At 41.0% G+C, this 20,820-nt stretch overlaps 1 protein-coding gene across 2 annotated transcripts in view; it reads right to left on the reverse strand.

The window, feature by feature from the left end:
• pak5 (p21 protein (Cdc42/Rac)-activated kinase 5) overlaps nucleotides 1–17,512 on the reverse strand; it is a 39,446-nt gene extending 21,934 nt beyond the window's left edge. Inside the window, exon 1 of one of the 2 annotated variants that reach the window (XM_085373591.1) lies at nucleotides 17,309–17,512. In XM_085373591.1, coding sequence (XP_085229717.1) covers nucleotides 17,309–17,512 — 204 coding nt within the window. Of the gene's footprint in view, nucleotides 1–9,948; nucleotides 10,133–17,308 lie in introns of those variants that run through there. The other variant, XM_085373592.1, reaches the window with a different exon arrangement.
• Between the last annotated feature and the right edge of the window lie 3,308 nt (nucleotides 17,513–20,820).

Consider the following 20,820-nt stretch of genomic DNA (forward strand, 5'->3'; position numbering starts at 1 on the left):
ATCCAATGCCACAAAGCGCCTGGTGCACAGTTTTTATTCTGATGTTAATGCCAGAGGTTTGGAAGTCTGCAGTTAATGAGTTGGCAGAGCCTCAACAATTTTTACCCACAATGCAGCTCAGTAGTCAGTGAGCCTCAGCAGCTTTACATGGTCTGCCACGTCATGCTGGGCTGAGTTGCTGTGGTTCCTAAAGGCTTTGCAATATTAGCACTGAAACATAATAATGGAATATCTAGTAAGGAAAACATTTCATAAATTGACTAAAACGATGCCATTTGGTACAAAGTACTAATAAAATGAGTTGTGCATTAGTTTATTATTATTTTTTTCCAAAGGAAGTTCATTTATAAAACAGCATCACTTTAACCCAAGCAAACCCTGGACCCTTTAAGAAATGTTATTCTGCCTGTAATATTATATTGCATATGAACCTTATTTTACTCCTGTATTTTATTCTATTTGTGTAGTACTTAGTCTATTTTATAAAAAGTGTTCTTTCTATTTTGTATAGTATGCTATTCTGTTTATCTGATTCTATCCACGGGCGACCGTGGCTCAAGAGTCCGGAGTTCACCTTGTAATCGGAAGGCTGCCGGTTCGAGCCCCGGCTCAGACAGTCTCGGTCGTTGTGTCCTTGGGCAAGACACTTCACCTACTGCCTACTGGTGTTGGCCAGATATGGCAGCCTCGCTTCTGTCAGTCTGCCCCAGGGCAGCTGTGGCTACAACTGTAGCTTGCCTCCACTAGTGTATGAATATGGGTGGATGACTGGGTGTGTAAAGCGCCTTGGGGTCCCTAGGCGGGACTAGTAAAAGCGCTATACAAATACAGGCCATTTACCATGTTTTTCTCTTAATTTTTTACTGTTCTTCTACTTTCTGCCGTGACCAAAAATTTCCCATGTGTGGGACTAATAAAGGTTTATCTTATCTTAACCTATAAGACAAATTTTCCTTTTTCTTCTGTGCACTAAGAGAGAACAAGACCAGTTTACAGAAGCACTCAGAACTATTAATTAACTATTAAAACTATTAAGAGAAGCAATGTTTTAAGCCAAAACCCAAACATATTAAAACCTGTTTTTAAATGCATTAAATTAACGTATTTGTCTCCTTAGACACGAAAATGAATGATACGATTCCAGAATGAGCTCCCAGGAGTGGCAGTGTTTTGGGGGTCGTGGAGAACCCCCAAAATCAGAACCAGCACATTAATTGTGAATTCCATGAACCTGAATATAAATCACGTGCATTTTATATTCACTGATAAAGCCTCAAAGTACAGTGCAGCTTCTGGTAATCAGATTCTCTAAAGTACACATCTAGTGCATCTATTACTAACTTGAACAGCCGCTCCTGACCTCTAAGTCAAAGTTCAATATGACCTCAGCTGGTGTGCAGGCTGATTATTGACTGATTATATAGAAGAAGACTTAACAAAATAGTTTCACTGAGTTTTCTACATGTTATGAGCTGTTCTTAACCAAACATCAACAGAATTATTCAAGGAGCAAATTTTGAAATGATTCCATGATTAATAAGTTATGAGCTGACCCGTTTCCTCAGGCCATCCTGCTGTCTGTTAGTTAATAACCATCAACATCATGTCATCCTGCGGCAGAGAAGCTGCATGCTGAGGATTTCATTAAATAGCATCAGACTTAATAATCAATTTAGACATAAAAAAGTATTCTGTTAAAGTTGACTTTAATATATTTCAGCATATAGAAATGCTTTTATCCAAAAAAGAACAAGGAAAGAAGAAGGAAATTTCAATACTCTTAGACTCGTTCTCAACTTTCACGACGAGAGGGCTCATACATCCTCCAAACTTCTACATATAGGAGTGAAAAAACAAAGCGGTTAAGAAGCTTAAAGTGGCTTCTCACAATGTGTAGGTGTGCTGATGGTGACCCCTTGTGTAGTAAAACAAGGACTACAATTTTGCCACCAGAAACGCCCCCTGAGTTTCAGGACAGTAAATACATACATGCATCAGGCAACATAGCGCAGCTCCATCACACCACAGCTTCATTCAGATCTGTCTTTTCATCCATCCATCCATCAATCAATCTTCTTCCGCTTGTCAGTTCAGGCCAGGTCGCATGGGCAGCAGCCCAAGCAGAGAAGCTCAGACCTCTCTCTCCCCAGCCGATTCCTCCAGCTTGTCTGGGGGAACACCAAGGCGTTCCCACGCCAGCCGAGAGATATAATGTCTCCAGCGTGCCCTGGGTCTACCCCGGGGTCTCCTCCCGGTGGGACATGCCCGGAACACCTCACCCAGGAGACGCCCAGGAGGCATCCTTGTCAGATGCCCAAACCACCTCAACTGGCTCCTTTTTATATGAAGGAGCAGCTGCTCTACTCTGAGCCCCTCCCGGATGGCTGAACTTCTCACCCTATCTCTAAGGGAGAGGCTAGCCACCCTTCAGAGGAAGACATTTGCGCTGCCATCTTTTCATATCTAAGTAAAATCCTTTAATATAATCCAAGGTTACATTTTACAGAAAATTAACTCCTTTTCCAACACCTATGCAAAGTATAAGATGTAGAATTCCTAAAAATCACAAGTGAGACTGAGAAGGCTGAAGCATTTTAGGTCCTATTAGTAAACACAGCAGGCTAGTAAAAAAAAACCCAAACTATTTTAATGACAATTAATGTCAGTAGAGACCTGCTCAGCTCAATTCCTCATCTGTATTTTTATTCTTGAGACTGTAACTGAGTCATGTTTGGCATGATTCACAGTGAAATAATCCTTATTTGTATTTGCTTGAATCCTTGAGTTTACCGTTTGGATGCCACTTAGCTCCCTTCAGTTTAACTCTTTCCTCCACAAAGATGACATTAAATGAATTTTAATTAATAAATAAACATTAATGGATAAAGATGTGGTTTGATGACCATTACAAAAGTTTCAAGGTTTTTCCAAGAGTAGCTTAGGCAGAGATCCCCCTCCCTAACTTCTGATAGAAACCCAGTCATTTTGTTCTATATGCAGCCCTGACACATGATAGAAATCACTCAGTTCAGAAAAGAGCTTCATCAACGGCTCCTAGTAGGTTTTCAAGGGGTAAAGAGCAGTGTTGGGCAAGTTACTTTAAAAAAGTCATTAATTATAGTTACTAGTTACTTCTTCAAAAAAGTATCTGAGTTAGATACTGAGTTACAAGATTCTAAAAGTAATTGATTACTTGAAAAGTAACTATTGCGTTACTTTAAAAAAACGTTTAACCCTCTGGGGTCCAGGGTATAATTGGCCATTTTTAACTACTTTTGATTTTCCCTCCACATTTTACCTTTAAAAACTATTTACTTTGCCTTGTTTGGTATCATCCTTTTCAGCACAACCTCACGTGTCTGAATTTACAGTCATGTTTTCATTTTGATATACTGTATTAACACAACTGATCTAAAAATCAGACAAAAAACATAAAATCCGAGTAGAAAAAGTTCTATTTTTTACTGTAACAACCACAAACATGTTTAATGAATCATATTTCATAACTTTAAATGCAAATATAAATTGTCGATTTTAAAATCATAAAAGCACAAGTTTTGCAAACAAAGTTATTTGCATCCATTTACCTTTTACCTTTTGTTATAACCATTTCAAACTATTCACAGAACAATCAGCTGTTCTTCAATAAGATGCCACACAAATTATTTGTGCCACTCCAAATATTTCTGTCCACTATAAAGGAGAACATCACAGCCTGATACCTGCAGGTCTGACAGCAGCAGGTGTATCACTCCTGTTTCTACCTGGAGACAGCAGTCGCCTCATTGTTCTGACACACAACACAAAACTATCCACAACACTACACACTAACTACACAAGACAACACATTAACTTCACACTCCGAACACGCTAAACGTCACAAATCTCTCACATCTCAAAACTCGCTCTCTCTCTTTTTCTGCTGTCTCTCTTTCTTTCTCTCTCTCGCCGTCACTCCTAAAACTTCCCCCTCTCCCTAAACAACCAAATGTCATGTTGCCATATCATTTTTGATTGGTCGACATTAGGGCTGCCACGATTAGTCGACTAGTCACGATTATGTCGACTATTAAAATCGTCGACGACTAATTTAATAGTCGACGCATCGTTTGAAGCTTTGTAAGATCACAAAGGACGCAGGAATGCGTAGTAGGATTTAAGAGTGTAATAACGGACTGAAACAGAAGATGGCAGCACTGCATGTACAAGGATGCCAGCTGCCGTTAAACCCCGAAGAAGAAGAAGCTGTGTCCCAGAATTCATAGCGCAGCTGTCAACAATGGCGGCAGCTAGTTAGTTTTAATGTTACTCTTATTATTCTTTCTGGGTCACAAAATAAACGTTTAACATATTTTCAGGCAGGAATGTAGCTGTGGAAACCTCAAATATCTGCTCAGTTTATCAAGACACCACATATTTTCAAAAGCGCTCCGACGTTTTCGGAGACATCTGTTACCCACTAGCTCGTTAGCTAGGCGGGGGCAAGGCTAACTAGAGCCGTGAGAACACCGGACTCCCAGCAAATCGTTTTCAAACCCACCGCCGTCTTTTGCTAGTCAGGTTAAACATATATAAGTCACTTAGATAACTTAAAAATGTTATTGTTTGGCTTTCTTTAGTATTTTATTTGTTCCTGAGTAAATCGGTTTGGCTGAGATTAAAGTTTTTGCACAGCTAAATAAACTTCAAGCAGACAGCTGATTATCAGAAGTGTGAGATGCTCCAGAATTTACTCCGGTGTCCTGTTATATTTTTGAAAGCAAGGAGTTTATTAAACTTCACCGAAACAATCTGCAAATTTCATTAAAAATTAATAAACTATCATCTTGTCTTTATTTTTAGTTAGCACAGACCTTAAACACTTAAAGCTGTAAGCTAATGATAGTTATATAAGAGCAGATGCTGCTGGTGCAATAAGCTGTACATCCAATGGATGATGATCTGATTAGTCGACTAATCGCAAAAATAATGGGTGACTAATCGACTATCAAAATAATCGTTTGTGGCAGCCCTAGTCGACATGGTGCATTTTTCACACAATTTAAAAACTGGTATATATCACCTTGTTGCTTTGGCATCTTGAAGTGGTCATGTGATTGGCTTATCACGACTACTTTATTCTTCCTCAGTCAAACAGCAGCACTCATGCGATTGTTTTGCCCCCCTAGCTCCAGGTGTTGTGCCAAAAAGTGATCGTTGGGCAGAAAGTGATTACCGTCCGTGGTAGCGCGTGCAGCTGCTTAAAGCTGTAGCGCCCAGATTACTTACAGCTACTTCCGTACAACTGATATAAGATACGGTAAGCTGAACACAGCTTCAACCGTCTGTTTGTTGAAAAACAGTAACACGACCGCACCGCATTTTCTTGTTAGTAACAGTAATGGCGTTGTAACGATAGGAATAGTAATTAGTTAGATTACTCGCTGTTAGTAACGCCGTTATTGCCATCACTGGTAAAGAGTTAAGTCCACCTTCTTGTAGTTCGACTTTCTTATCCTGCTGAAAACAACTACTTAAAGCAGTCTGAAGCCCAAGCCTTTCACTCGTAGGGTTTTCTTGTACTGCTCTCATTATTTGAAACTTTGGAGATGTTTTATATGAGCATCCACCAATCTGGTTGTTAGCTTTCTAATGACAGAAACACATGAAAAGAAACAATGTCCCTTATGAAATCAATACAAGATGCAAAATGCCCTGTGCTTTTGTTTGAAGAGCGTAACTTCCACATACATCTAACCAGAACTTTTCTTGCATTCAATCACATTAGCCATATTTGGTTAGAAAACCTGGTCTCATAGGAGGGACAGACACCGGCAACCCAAAGTCCACGTGACCTCCAGAAACTTCTAAATGCCTCTAGATTGAAATTTTAATTTGCACACTGGCTAACGTTGGCTAACACTGGCAACTATTGTTTAAGACAAGATTCACTGACCAGTCTATAGCCCTGTGTGACTGGGGCTTTAAATACGCTTCACAGTTCTTTGAAATTATTTTTGGGAGCTGAAACACTGGCAACTACTTGTTATAAGACAAGTACAAGACACAATTATTAATTATTAAGGAAATGCAAAAATACAGCAAATATTTGTGATTTCAGTCTTTTTAAAACTATCTTTTTAAAAAAATACATTCAAATACAGAAAAAAAACAAGCATCTGAACTGCTCATAACTTAGATAATAAAGCTGAAACCTTATTGGTCACTATATCATATAACCCTAACAGAAGCCTGTGGCCCATCAGCATGTCTATACGTATCATTCGGAAAGCATGGCTGGAAGAATAGTGGTTACTTGTTTATGTGGGTCATGCTGCTGGAAGCCCTCTGTGTAGCCCCTTACACCAGCTGCTGAGCACTGGTGGCTATGTTTACCACCAGTGACATGCCTACAACCCCCACAGCTCCCAGCCAGTAGCTCAGACTAGCGTGACCCAATCACCTCTGACCTCAACCTCAGCTACAAGCTCCAGGATCCATGAGTCAGACATGATCCAGCGCATGGAATCAAGAATGATTTCCAGCAAAAATGGATTAGTGGTGGAGGCATAATGAAATACAAACATACAGTCAGAGCAAATCCCCTGATCTTAAGCATATTAGTGTAGTAAAGCCTGGACACTCTTTTTTTATCCATTCCTCTAAGCACTGGCAGATTAAGGCTGATTCAGAAGCGGGCAGCAGAAATTTTCTAGAAAATATAATATTAAAAACCCCCCCAGAATAAATACGTTTCCTTGCCAGTTTGGCCATATATGTGGTGGGAATAATGTTGTTCTTTTTTGAAAATTCTCCAAGTGAGCACGTCACTGCCCGAGAAACTCTCTGATCTAAAGGAGGAAAAAGGAGAGGAAGCAGAGAGCGGGAAGCAGAGGAGGAGATCAATTTGATGTCTCCCAGTTATCTTCTTGTCAACTCAGAGACAGATAAACAGACAGCTTCCCACTATAGATTAATTACACCCCAGCGCTCATTAATCGGAGCCCCGTCAGCCACTACAGACGCCTACAACACGCTGCCACCCCTATCACTGCTAAGTTGCTACTCCCCTTTCTCCTCATTAGTCTGCTTTCCTGTTATCCTTCCCCCCCTCATTTTACCTCTCACACTCAAACATACATGTATTTACTTTTACCTGCAACTAACAAGACTACTGCATATAAAAAAATTGCAGACATGACATGTTTATGTAATTATAAAATGTTAGCATGCTAACACACTGTCAAATACAGGTAAGCTAGCATGAATTATGTTCCTAATATCCTTTGCACAGTGTGGGAAAAGTTTGTAGAACCACTATTAAGAGCACTTATTAAAATTCATTCTCATTTAGCTAAAAAAAAGTATATCTTTGAAACTGAAATTATCATTAAAAATCGGTTTGCTCATGAGCTACCAGTGTGGCGCAGGGCTAACATAGAGAAACAGACAACCATTCATGCTCACATTCACACCTATAGCTAATTTAGAATCATCAGTTCACCTAACATGTTTAAATCTTTTGACTGTGGGAGGAAGTCGGAGTGACCGGAAAGAACCCACATGGTCATGGAGAGAACCCCACTCAGAAAGGCCCCAGCCTAGATTCAAACCCAAGACCTTCTTGTTGTGACGGTAGCTAGCCACCTCACCACCATGATATAAATGTTTCTGAAACCATAAACACTGAACTGTACCAGCAGGAATAAGGTCAGTTCTCAAACCCTGACCATAACTCTTTATTGCACACATGAACTAGACTTGGTCTAATTCCAAAGACAAGCAGCTACTTCTCACAGATGATGATACAAAAATAACTTTTCACAAACCTTGAATAACCTTTGCTGTGAAACTACCAAATCCTAATATCATTGTTAATTTATAATTACTTCATCTACTATCTATATGCAGTAATAAAGCGGTTACTGATGGAAAACCTTCCAGCAGGGCTACTTGGCTGCAGAATAATGCACTAAAATGTGCTTTATAATGACTGATAAAGTGCTAATAGGTCAATCACATGCTTACAGCCCAATAATTAATGGTTAATATGTGTAGCCTGATATAGAGTGTTACCTTAGTAAACTTTGCTAATATTCTGGTGAAATATCTCTATTACAGAATCCCCTGGAAACTAAAATATCGAGTCAGCCTCTTGAACCAGACCAAGAATAATAAGAACCAACCTGTGTAACCTATGTAATGACAATCAGTCCTTACGTAAGCTGACCAGGTACATCTAAATCCATAAAATAAGAGTAGACTTATTAAAATGATGCTCTCGCTCACTCTCAGTCGGTTTTCCACAGTGAAATGTGAGGTGCAGGATTTGAAGTGTTAGTTGTAGTTTGCTCGCTGGCCACACGAGGATACTGCAGGTCCAGCCATTACACTCCCTCGCACGTGTGTAAAGCAGCACTTGGTGATGCAATGCAAACAATGTAATGTGTCCAAAAAGATTAGAAAATTAAAAAGGGCTCTGTACAGTTTCTTATTGGGATATTGCAAAGTACTTTAAATCCACTCTTAGCTTTTAAATCTTAGCTTTACGAGTTTGAGAGACCAGCTGTCTCACATGATTTTTGTTTCTTCAACAATCCGTCCCTGTTTAAAATTCACAGCCTAAATGTCCTTCCAAAAAAACCCACATTCAGACACTGAGGGATGGTTGTTAGCCAGGACATTTTGAGCTGCCCTGGCAAAGTACAGCGCACATCGCCGAAAGCCAAAATTCCCCCGCCGACTGAAGCCTCCGTGAGAGGTGATTTGCAGAGTGTGACTGTGAATGGCAGAGAAAGCAGAGGAGGAGGAGGAGCAGAGCGAAGGAAGGAACGAGAGAGGTCTAAATCAATGCCATCCACTTCAGCTCGGTGCCAAGAAAGACAGATGCTCTCTCTATCTGCGCGAGGGTGCATGCCGGCACAGACACACATCAATCAGGAGTTATTTTCCTCCGAGTCTATTTCTGCTTTGACCAATTTAATCCTCGATCAATTTGAGATGGAATGTAATACATGCTGAGTCAAAATCCAATTAAATTGAAATTGAATGCACATTGATCACAACATCTAACTTTCTTTTCGTCCGATTAAGAAGTTGAATGAATGCCACCGTCACCGTGCATGACAATCTGAAGCGCAAACGCAGTTTGGCAGATCTGGAGCAAAGAAACACTGAAGGTGCGTATCAGCATCTAAAGAGAAAGATGTAGGAAATGTTTGCGGAGTCAAACAAATCATGAAACACTTACCTGATTGCACATTCTTTTAAATCTTCAATGTAAAAAAACTAAAAACCCCAGAAAGAGTGTAAGATCCCACATGTTGAGAGATTTTGGACTTGCTCCACATCAAAGCACTTGTCTAGACCTCATTCATTTTCATTCTGGGCAGTCTACTGCCTTGGAGCTCACCCAGTATCGTTAATACACACTTGCAATAAAATGCCTCCTCAAATTAGCAACTCTCAGTGTGCACATGTCAGAACCATAATAGCCTGCATCCCTATTCAATAAAGACACAGGTTTGCATTTCTGCCCCTGGAGCAAGGACTGGGTGACCCTGTTGAATCAGAAACACTATCTCTCTCTCTCTACACTCAGTTTCTATATGTACACATACAGCAAACCCAGCACAGCTACAAAAATAACCGCACAAACCTGGAGTTCTAGAAACAGGAGAAAACAACCTGCGCTCTGTACGGCTGTAATTCAGAGAGGTCAACTTGCAGTGTTGAAGCAAAAACAAATGCAGGTTTTAAACACAGTCAAACATGTGATCTTTAAAAGTGATCTCACTCTTACCTGCACCCTTCACTGTTTAGTCTAGCGCAGTTTCGTGTATGTTTTCACAAAGTGCCTGAAACTGCTGGCAGTGAGTGCTGAGACCGGTTGCACAAACAAACATGCATAGCCAGCATACCAGCATGTAGTCTTGGCTCAGCAGCAGCAGAAAGAGTCGAACGCCCCACCTGTAACTGTTTATGAGTCGTCGGGGCCTGGGGTTTAACGACTGCCGTCTTCTCAGCCTTCATCGCTACCCCCACCTGCCTCAGCTTCCCCGGCTGCCTCAGTGGCACAGTCCTTCTGCTCGCTCCGGCCCTGAAATCTCCAGCTCCTCGCCCACCTGCCATAATAAGTTACTCTGCCTGGCTGCAGCTGCATGGATTGACTGTAAGTTTGGCTCTGCGCTCACAGCGACCAACATATGACAGACTTAATCATCAAATTTCCCCACCCTCTGTCACCTGCCAGTAAGCTGCTGGGGGAAGGTGCATGGCTGTACTCTGCTATCAGTGACCCACTGACATTTACAGTAGTACTAGATGTGATCCTGAATGTAAGGGCTGCTGTCATGTGCTACTGTCTCCTTTGTCTCTATTCCGTGAAAGCCTAATTTCTAACTGACCCAAAAGCATGACTCCTCAGCACCTTCTAAGCTATTAAACCAAGCGTTGTTATTCAACAGTATCTACTGGATATTTACTTTGCCACCGAGAGTGCATATTGTGGCAATATTTTCCACAGTTCCAGCGTGATGTAAGGCTGAGATATTTTCAGTGCAGCTATAATGGGTTTGACAACAGCGAGATGTTCAGCTACCTAAAATATCAGCAGTTCTCTCCACCTACACTACCTGCAGTATATGTAACCCACAGCTGAAATGCAAGAAGTTTAGGGAATTAGCACTGCAGGCTGTCAGCAGTCGGCTTGGGAAATGATAGAAATTGTAAAAAGGAGAAGAGTATTACAAAACAGGCTGAAGCAAAGAGAGCACATTAGAATGAAATCTTCATTGCATAACTCATTCTCACTGTGGAGCAGTAACTCTGAAATAGTTTATCAAGTTTTGGATTCCATCTGCAACGCTTCATTACCGAAAATTTCCTTTTGCATACGCTTCGACATGGAAACGGGAACTGGAAAAGTTCTTTTATGTCCTGAAAGAGACTTTTATTTTGAAGTGTGGTCACTTAAGTTCTTTAAGTGCTGCTGATACATGATTAGCATGTTTAAAAATGTGTACGTTTATGTGATCAGTCCTCCACTAAGGTTTGACAGCTTTCTAAAAAGGTGAACTATTATTAGAAGTACTTTTCCCCAAACTGTATTTAGTGTGACTCCTGTGGCCGTACTTCCTCTTTTAATCAGGACTTCTCTTGAAGATGGTACACATTACATTTGCTCTCTGAACCTTCACTATTTTTCTACTTTCAAATGTAAAGCTTGGTTGCTTGAAAACACGTAATGTTAATGTACTTTTGCAGCACTTTGAACTTCTTACTTTGGTTCTAATGTGTAAACCACAGACGTAAAGGGCCGTCATGACGTTGCCTACTGGTCAGTGAATTCCTGTGATGAAGTCTGGAGCTGAGAAAGTGAAAAGACCACATGCCCAGTCAGCAGCATACACAGCATTACTGGTCACTAAGGTCAAATAATATAATATGGGCACGATTTAGTTGAAAGTAGTTGTTTACGTGCTTCTTTCAGGTGTGCTCAGAGTCCACATGCATAGCTGGGGAATTATAGTTTAAGCCCTACTTTACGTGACAACAAACACCACAGGGCCCATTCACACAGATTCACTGAAGTGGAAACACCAACGAAAGCCTAACTAATGACCCCATGATTCTCTTGTGCTTTTAAGAGCAGTCACACCAACATCAACATCCTCTCTTGAAATGCCATCTTATTCATTTGTACCAACACGATAATTCAAACCAAGGAAACTGAGATGTTACTATGAGTGTGTAATCTAAACGCTTTTCATTTACCTCTATTAACAGCAATTGATGCAACAGTCCTTCACCGATTCAATACAAGCTTTCAAATGTCTCCATTCATGAACTCCCTGATCTGATTCATCTTTGGAAACCTGAAGATCAGCTAAGGCCATTGAACTACAACCGCATTAGCTTCCCACCCACATGGCATGAGAGTGAAATTTATATGACGACAAATAGATTTGCTGTGTTTGCTGTCAAAAGATGGACGACAGTACTAGATATGAGAAAATACATTTTTTAAGCTTGATCCAGAACAAGAACGTGTTATGCAAAGATGAGAGCAGTATTAAAGATATGTTGCAAAAGTGCTAGCCCCCTGGGTCCACTTATTATCTTTGATTGTGAATATCTTTCCTCTACAGCTCCTGCAGAATTAAGAGGAATAAGCTCTCGGTTGATCTCAGAAATCATTATGGTTTAGCTCTCTATGAAATCCTCATGTTCTCTTTTATTTTTACTCTGGCTTGATGCTAACATCAGTGCCTTGAGGGTTATTTTGATAACGTTTGTGATAAAACAACTATATAGATTGATGAATCCACCAAAAACACCCTCTAAAATGTTGGTTTTCATTGTTTCTGCAGCATAATGAGACCAGTGTAAATCTGTCTGGCGACATGTAGCTTTAACTGCAAGACCTGTACTTGCCCAGCATTTTACTGTGTTTAAATCAGAGGGGTTTTCACTGTCACTGAATCAGCTTTATATTGTCAGGGTACAGAGCCTGTATCTGTAGTGTGTGTGTGTGTGTGTGTGTGTGTGTGTGTGTGTGTGTGTGTGTGTGTATTTCGACATCACTTTAGCTTTCAAAACTGTTACTTGTTGGTAACTTGTTGGTAACAAGTAACAACACAACACATTGCAAGTTGTCTGGACTTGACCTAAATGTAAAGTAAAATGCTGGCTTCTTATGAAGTCCAAACAAAGCAGGTAATACTGCTGAACACGGCACAGCTGGTAATCTGCTCAAACTAAACTTCTTTGCTATTATATATGTCACCTTCCAGATGGAAAAGAAAATAATAAAAAAATATTACACTTCAGAAGAAAACTGCATGAGAAAAATCACAATATGAGACATATAAGTTTCATAAGACGTGGATATGAAACAAACATTTACTTTTGAAAGAAATGGAAACATTTTTTCCTATTTTTTTTCACTGTGAGCTTTTCTGTGGAGGTCATTTAGTTTCTTTTTTACACGAACGGAAACATCTGATATTGGCTGACGGCTGAGGAAACATAAGCAAATAGGAACAAGAAGATAGGATTAAGTGGCCAATGCGCACAAATACACACACAAACATTTATAAACACATACAAGCGTGCGCACACACACACAGAGACACCATCATGGTAAATTACTCTCTCAGCTCTATAGGGGTCTGCAATTTGAGGGTGTCAAAGTCAAGGTGTAATATTAGCCTGGCATTAATAATAGCCGTAGCACTGCCCCTGCTAGTGTTAATGAGTGCAACACATTAACACACATGTAGCTTTGGATCGCATGCTCACCCACACACCCACGCATACACGCTCACACTTCAATAATGAAATACAAACTAACAATGAAGATGTTTTGCATGAGTTGTCACAGTGCACTTACTTATGCACCACCAGACACATTAAATTCTCAAAATAAAGAAGCTTTAAGAGCACAATGTTTAAAACATGCAAATGCTCTTAGGGCATGGTGTTAGCTTATACTTTTGGATTAACATGTGTGCTAAGGGCTAGTGAAGGCGGAGGGTGGAGAAGGGGGAGAACAGAGATGAGAGCTAAAGCTTCAAGCAATACTAATGCCCAGCTGAGATGAGCAGTCTGACAACAAGGCTACAAGGCCTTGTGAATAAACGATGAGCGCTCAAAGCCACGGGGCAGAGGTAGTAGTTATTTTAGCATGATGGCCGTGCCGGCCTCTCTTAACTGCTTAGCACGCAGATGAAAAAAAGCATATACACACACGCATGCACACAAAGACACAAAGATACCGTGCTGACATTTTACTGTACTCTGTTCCTCTATACTGTTTGGTGAGGACAGCACTGGACGTTTGCCAGAGACCGACTCATCCAGGCCCACCTGGTGTGTGTGTGTGTGTGTGCGTGTGTGTGCGTGTGTGTGTCTATATGCACAAACTTATAAACACTAAGTAGACAGAGCTGGGGGAGTCTGCCAAGCAGAGGAAGCCTTATGTCAATCAAGTGTCAGGGCAAGCTGGAGAGAAGGATATCAGGCCATGGGTGAGACACTATAAATAACCTAGCCCACCTTGGGAGTCAGGGTCAAATACACACACACACACACACACACACACACACACACCCCCCCTCATGTTTACATCCCTTCAGAGGACACATCACTACACATACATCACTACACTGACTTGCATTCATTTCCTAGAGACTTGCCCTGAAAGTATCCAGTTTACCAAAGGTTTACACTACACATTTTCTTTTTTTGTACCCAAATCTAGCACTCACAACACCAGTATAATGCACTGAGAAAATACTGGACAAAAAACCTTAGAAAATCAGCGCCGTATTCAGAAAATGTACCATTAAAAGAATCACAAGTTCTAAACAGGCTTTTACACAAAAGAAAGCCTGAGTTGTGTCACTGAAGCCATTAAACGTGCAAACAGCAGAGCTTCTTATGTTATCTGCTTCTTTCAAATAGCACGCTCAAACAAGACTTGCACACATATTTGCTAGTATTTATTCTTTCTACGCGCACTGCAGGTGACAGCGAAAGCCTTTGGATTTGATATGGGAGCGAAGTGCCCCCTGAATTCTGAGCAATCTCTAGCTACTTTTAACATTGTTCTACCAGCTTAAGACTTAAACTAGAGGCTGATTCAGATGGGATTTGGATCTATACCAAAAGAGGATCTCAATATTGCACACGCCTTTTATGTTTCTTTCACAAACTAGAGCTGGCTCATGGTACATGTGGTTGCGTGAATATAGACAAAACTAAGGCAAATATTTTATTACCCACCTGCTGGATTATTAGTTAATTTAATCCTGAGCTATAAGCAGATATGGCAGATTTAGGCATGCCGTACTGAAGCCTGTTAATTAAAGCAAGAACTCTTAAGTGCTCAGAAACCGACAAAACAGCTGGAGGAAAGATTTGGATATTACCAACTGTCTCCAGGATGTGAAATATCTTTTCAGCTCATTCACGTTCTAATCATTTTGTTGATTAGGAGCCATAAGTATAATGAGGAGAGGAGAGGAGAGGAGAGGAGGGGAGAGGAGAGGAGAGGAGAGGAGAGGAAGTGATTGGGTTAGATTAAAGGGTGGATCGAAGGGTTTTTCTAACACATGCAAACCCTTTTGAGCTAGTTTCTACAGAGTGACAGCTTCCAGTAGAGCAGAATCAGCTGTCATGGCAACATGCACTTCACATCTCAGCACCCATCATCATCATTATGATTATCATCATCATCATCATCATCATCATCATCAATGATGCTCCATAGCAAAAGGGGAGAAACGAGGGGAGCATGCCACTGCAGTTGATCTCATGTTTTCTTTTCATGCGAATGAAACAAAAGAGTGGAGATGAGGTCTAACAAAGGACTTGGCAGAGCAATGTAGTTATGTCATGTGTTAGTGTGTGTGTGTGTGGAGCCATTCTCTGTGTTTCTCCCTGTTCCTGCTGACACATCACCTCCACCTGAATGCATGGCAGCAGGCACGTGGGGGAGAGATGTGGAAACAAAACAGCGGGATTGTGACTGTGTGAGAGCGACCGTTTGGAGAAAAGAAAAGAAAAAAAAAGGTGAGGTGAGTGTGGGGGTCAGAAGGGAAGAGGAAGTCATACTTTGGGCAACGGCGTTTCGGATGACCGGACTTTCTTGGGAGATATCTGTGAAGAGAGCAAGAGAATTATTTTCTTGTTTCCCCCTCTTCAGAGATATCTCCTGTGGCATATTGCTGTTCTCTGTAACAGAGCTTTGTCTGCTTGGATTTCCCTGTCAGCAGGACCTGCAAGCAGTTCCTGAGAGACTAACAGTGTATTTAGTCTCAAGCTTTGTCATTTATTTAAAAGGAACCTTGACTTGTAGTGTTACGCTTTATGAGCTTTCAGTTACAAAAATGGAAAATTTGTTTAAAATTCAAATGTTTCTTGGGGGATAATTCATTCCTGACATATTACAGTACAAGGGCAACAGAAGTGGTGTACGCAGCAGTAAGTTGTACTGCAGCACCGATCAGGCAAAAAGGGTCCTAAATTTCAAAGCACTGGCCCTCTTCAGTATGCTTGGACCACTTTAAAAGAGAATAATTGCCACATTATAAACAATGACCCTGTAAAGGCCCATTAGACCCAAAAACAACACACAGTGGAAAGGTGCACAGAAATATCAACGAGCAAATCATCAAGTGGTCAAGTGTGGCTATAACTGGCAACAGTTGGTCAAATGTGTCAAAGTGATATGTTAAGGAGCGCCAATGAACAACAACACATCAGAGGAGACACTCGGAGAGAAGAGGAGACACACAATCACAATCACAGGGGAGGTAAGGCGAATGAAAAGACACATCAGTTTGAAATCACAGAGGCATCATGTAATGGAAAACATTTATAAAATCACACAGACACTACATTAAACAATTCTGGACTGACACAGGCTGGAAAGACAAATATGGGTGGTGTGTATGTCTAACTCCTCTCACACATGCAGTCCATATCAAACAACCTGAAAATCCCACCGGACTTTTACGAAAGCAGCACATACGTCTGCTGTGAACATGCAAATCAGATTCATAGGCATCTGGTCGCTTGGTCGCAAGCACTTAGAAAAATATCAAAATAGTGTTTTGTTATTCATTTGTTAAGATTCTTTTGTGATTTTTGCCCTTTTTAATTGGCCGGTAATGTCAGTTGACTTATGACCAGGGATCATAAATGGTGTGATGACACAAACACAAGTGTGCTATCTAGTTAGTGGATAGGTTAGTAGGTGGCCAGCGTAGCCACTGTTTATCCACAACATGTCTCCTGGGTGGGTGCCACTACTTTTTTAACCCACTGAAATATAAGAGGCTAAACTGTAATGCAACACAGTCTACTACAATTAGTTCTATAGCTTTAGTGGCAAGAGGGAGTCAATCAGTGTTCACAAAAATGTTTAATGTAGGCTTAAAGCATCATAATAAGCAACAATATGATTACCATTTCCGATTTGATAGAGACATTTAAACAGTGTGAAGTGGCCAGATAGTATGGAGAATTCTCTATTTTGCCTCTGAGGAAAGTGTGCAACAGGTGGAGAGGGAAGCAGTAAGAGACAAAAACACTGAGGTGACAGACATTTACAGAGGGTGAGAAAGCACAGACAGCAATAAAAAGGAGAGGCGAGAAGAAAAAAAGTTCATAATTAAGTTCACATAGACACGGCGTGTGTGGGTAAAAGTGGAGGAGAAACAGAGGGATGAACAGCAAGAGAAAGATGTGAGAAAGGTAAGCAACAGGCTGGAAGTGATAAAGATTTGTCTCTATTGCTAGAGTCTGTGTGGTTGTAATGTACCTTCATTGGTGCCAGCTGTATGGGGGTAATGTAGGAGGGGTCCACCATGGGCTTGGGCCGATTGGCAGTGTCTGCCAGGAGGCTCTGCCATTGCTGTGGCAGGCCGGTGAACTTCTGCTCCCGTGGGTCGAAGCCCGTGTGGACCCGGTGCTCGAAGTTAGACGGAGCTGAGATCTCCAGCCGTTTCTTCTTCTTCCCAAACATGCTGGAAAACCCTGGCAAACCTGGCAACCCCAAAAGAAAAAAAAAAGCATACTTGTATTAATATTCTGGCTGCAGCACTGGCTACGCTTATGTTTGACGCCCGTGAGTTAAAGACTGTATCTTTAAGATGTCGTTATGAAGTCATCATGGCAGTATATTCTCCTTCTTGCCTAAAGTTTAATCTTCTTTTTTACATAGTACTAGGATGTTTTATACCACCGCTCTGTAGCATGATGAATCTCTTGTCTTATAACGCTGCAGGTTATAGACGAGGAAAGAACGAGCAAAACTATCCAAACACACAAAATAAAAGAAAAAAAGCCAAGTGTCCACTTTGATTATGTAATGTAAACATCAGGGGGAAAACGATGGCAGTGGGGATTTTTTTAAACACATGTTGGACAGCGGTTCTATGCGGCTGTATAGTCAGGCGCGTATGCTGCATGAAAGCTCCCGTCTGTGCTTTTTGGAGCTGTTTGGAAAACCCACTGTGACTCTCGTGGTTTGGGTGTATGCATAATGTCCAGTCATAGGAACAAAATGTCATAATGCTGTTGTTGTGGCTGTGAATGGAGTCTATTGTGTCACTCCTCTCTGAGAGGCATTGTCCTCTGAGGGAGCCACCACTGCCACCCCCGCCACCATACTCCTTACTTTTTTTCTCTTTGCCTCTGTCATGGCTTTTGCAGAGACAATGTTTGCTGTGCCATTCCACTCGATCATGCATTTGCATGCATGTACTGCAAATGGGCAAAATAAACAAAAGATCCTCACTTATGCAAACACGCTGAAAACAGTTCAACAAAACCGCTCGAGGAGTTTAATGTTTAGATTGTCCCAAGAAAAAATGTTTTGCCCCTATCAGAAGAAAACATCATTTACACTCATCACCACACACTAACCACTGACCATACACACACACCTTTATACACCACACACACACACACAGTACATGCATTACAATTGTTACTAGCAAGTAACAACCATAATCTTTAAACTTCACCCAGTTACCATTATTTTAACATTTCAAACCTGCACAAATATGGAATAACGCTTAGATTTTCCAGTGAGAAAATCTGAATGCTTAACGGCGTATCCGCTTAGAAAGCAAGGTAATACGTTTGTGTATTTCAGTTTGTCCCAGTTTTCTAAAACTCTATTATAAATAAAAATTCAATTAACATGTTATTAGCTCAAATGTAGTTGCTTACCAGAAATGTGCCAGAAGTCATTCATTTTTAAGGCTGCCACTGTGTGTGTGTGTTCATGTGTGTTTAACGTGATAATACTTATTAATACTTAAAAGAGGAGAAATATCAGAAATGCTCCCTTATCTCTCAGCCTCCTGTAGAGGTGTGTCAGTGCCAGTTTTTGATTGGCTGGAAGTGGCAGGCTGCCAGAATGGCACTGTTACACTGTCAGGAGCAAGAGACAAAGTAAACAAACTTGTGCTGTACCCTCTGTGTCATACTCTGGCAGCATATTGTCAGCAGTGCTGAAGAGTGAGGGTGACACCGAAATCACAATAGAGCACAGTTGCATTTGCGGGTATATTTACATGTCATTTCCTGTATATGTAGCCGAGCAGCTAAAGTAGCCTGCAAACTGTCTGAGCAGTAAATGACTGCGGGTCATTCACCTAGCTGTGTTGCACACAAATTGTATACTTAAGTTTGTAATTTAGATAAGAGGCAGCAAAACAGTCAGAATGTGAGGAGCTTATGTAACGGCAGATAAACAATGTGCGATTTGTTCCTTACACTTTTGCTTTCCTTTTCAGTTTTTGGAGGCGCTAAAGAAAGACACGTCGCTATATCATAAGCGAAGAGCAAACATTTAAAGCACGTTTTTGAATAAAATATTACAAACATGCTGCTACCTCAAACATTCTAAGTAAATCTGCAGAGCGGTATATCAAATGACTAACTCTTCTGACCTGGTAGAGCCACTTCAACAGATGCAATGACAGAAGTCACCAAAGAGTCTTTCTCTAAATGCAACTTTAAACAGGCAAGGCAAAGTAATCATGGAAGTCTTTCTCAATCATTTCCTTTCTTCCCAGCAGGAGAGACAGACAGATCAAATTAGCGGCCTCAAACAGGAAAGATGGGGAGATAGATTGATAAAAATGGGGTAGGAGGGTTGATAAGGGTAGAACACGAGAGCGGAGGAGGAGCATGGGAAGGAGTTTAGGAAGGGATCTCAACAAATGCTAACAGAAGAAAGAAGAAGAAGAAGAAAAAGACAAACATGGAAAGAGGACGGAAGCCTAAAGTCCTTTGTGGTAGGAATGCGCTGCACTGCATGCATCACAATCACAGCACAACAGATTATTATGCAGCACACGGCTGCCTTTAGAAAAGTCTATACTGGATCAAAGGGTGCTAAGTCATAGATAGAAGCTTCATCCCACAGGCATGTTTACACAACTCTGCCTTCTACAGTGCAGTCACTGTAAGCTTGCTTCAACGATGCTTTCATTTGTGAGCAAAAGTACTTTTAATGAAAAGAATATACCCGTGTAATCAAAACATAACTTGTCATATTCGTCATGATCTGATCAGGACTAAACATTTAACCACAACTGTGACCCGAGTGTGAGAGCAATACAAGTACATGTGCATACCACAACTAACAAATGACTCCTTGCAGTAAACACCTGCATATTAAGAAAGCGTCTATCACAGAGGTACATCTGGAAAGATTGCTCGTTGTCTTTCAGCTAGCTTGATTCAAAAAACCAAACAATTTAAACGCAGGTATCCCCCGATAAAGAACTAACGATGCTCAATCTTTATCTTTTCCATTTTGTGCTGAGCTACAAATCTCTTATGTAAGGAGGATGTGTCAGCAACCCTTTCCAATTTTGGCCGATGTCCACTTAAACCTCCACAAATCAAGCCAAGGTTCTAACCTTGTTGCTATTTTTGGGGCAGGTACACTAAGTGGCTACATTAAGAAGTGATGCAGTACCGACATGCAGACGTTATGTCCACTGGAAATGACATTCACAAAATACATTTAATGAAGACAACGTCAAGGATGAAGCTGAAACACGGCTCCTGTCAGAGGAAGTCTTCTGCCATCACTGCAGGACAGCACACAGTGACTAAACCGAGGATGATCGCAGACTTGCACTGAATCATCAGCTGACAAATGCAGTAAGCGAAGCTCTTGTTACCTTAGAGCAACATGCAAACAAAAACACATCCTATAACGCCACATCCAACTAAGAACCACAGCGGAAGTACTAATCAGACTGGTCAGTGTGTGTGGGTGTGCTCGTCCAGTTATTTGGGTGCCCCAGC

Source organism: Diplotaxodon limnothrissa, linkage group LG15 (assembly GCF_057381915.1).
Source record: "Diplotaxodon limnothrissa isolate DT_005_m linkage group LG15, D_limnothrissa_male_GT1.1, whole genome shotgun sequence".
NCBI classification, from domain to species: domain Eukaryota; kingdom Metazoa; phylum Chordata; class Actinopteri; order Cichliformes; family Cichlidae; genus Diplotaxodon; species Diplotaxodon limnothrissa.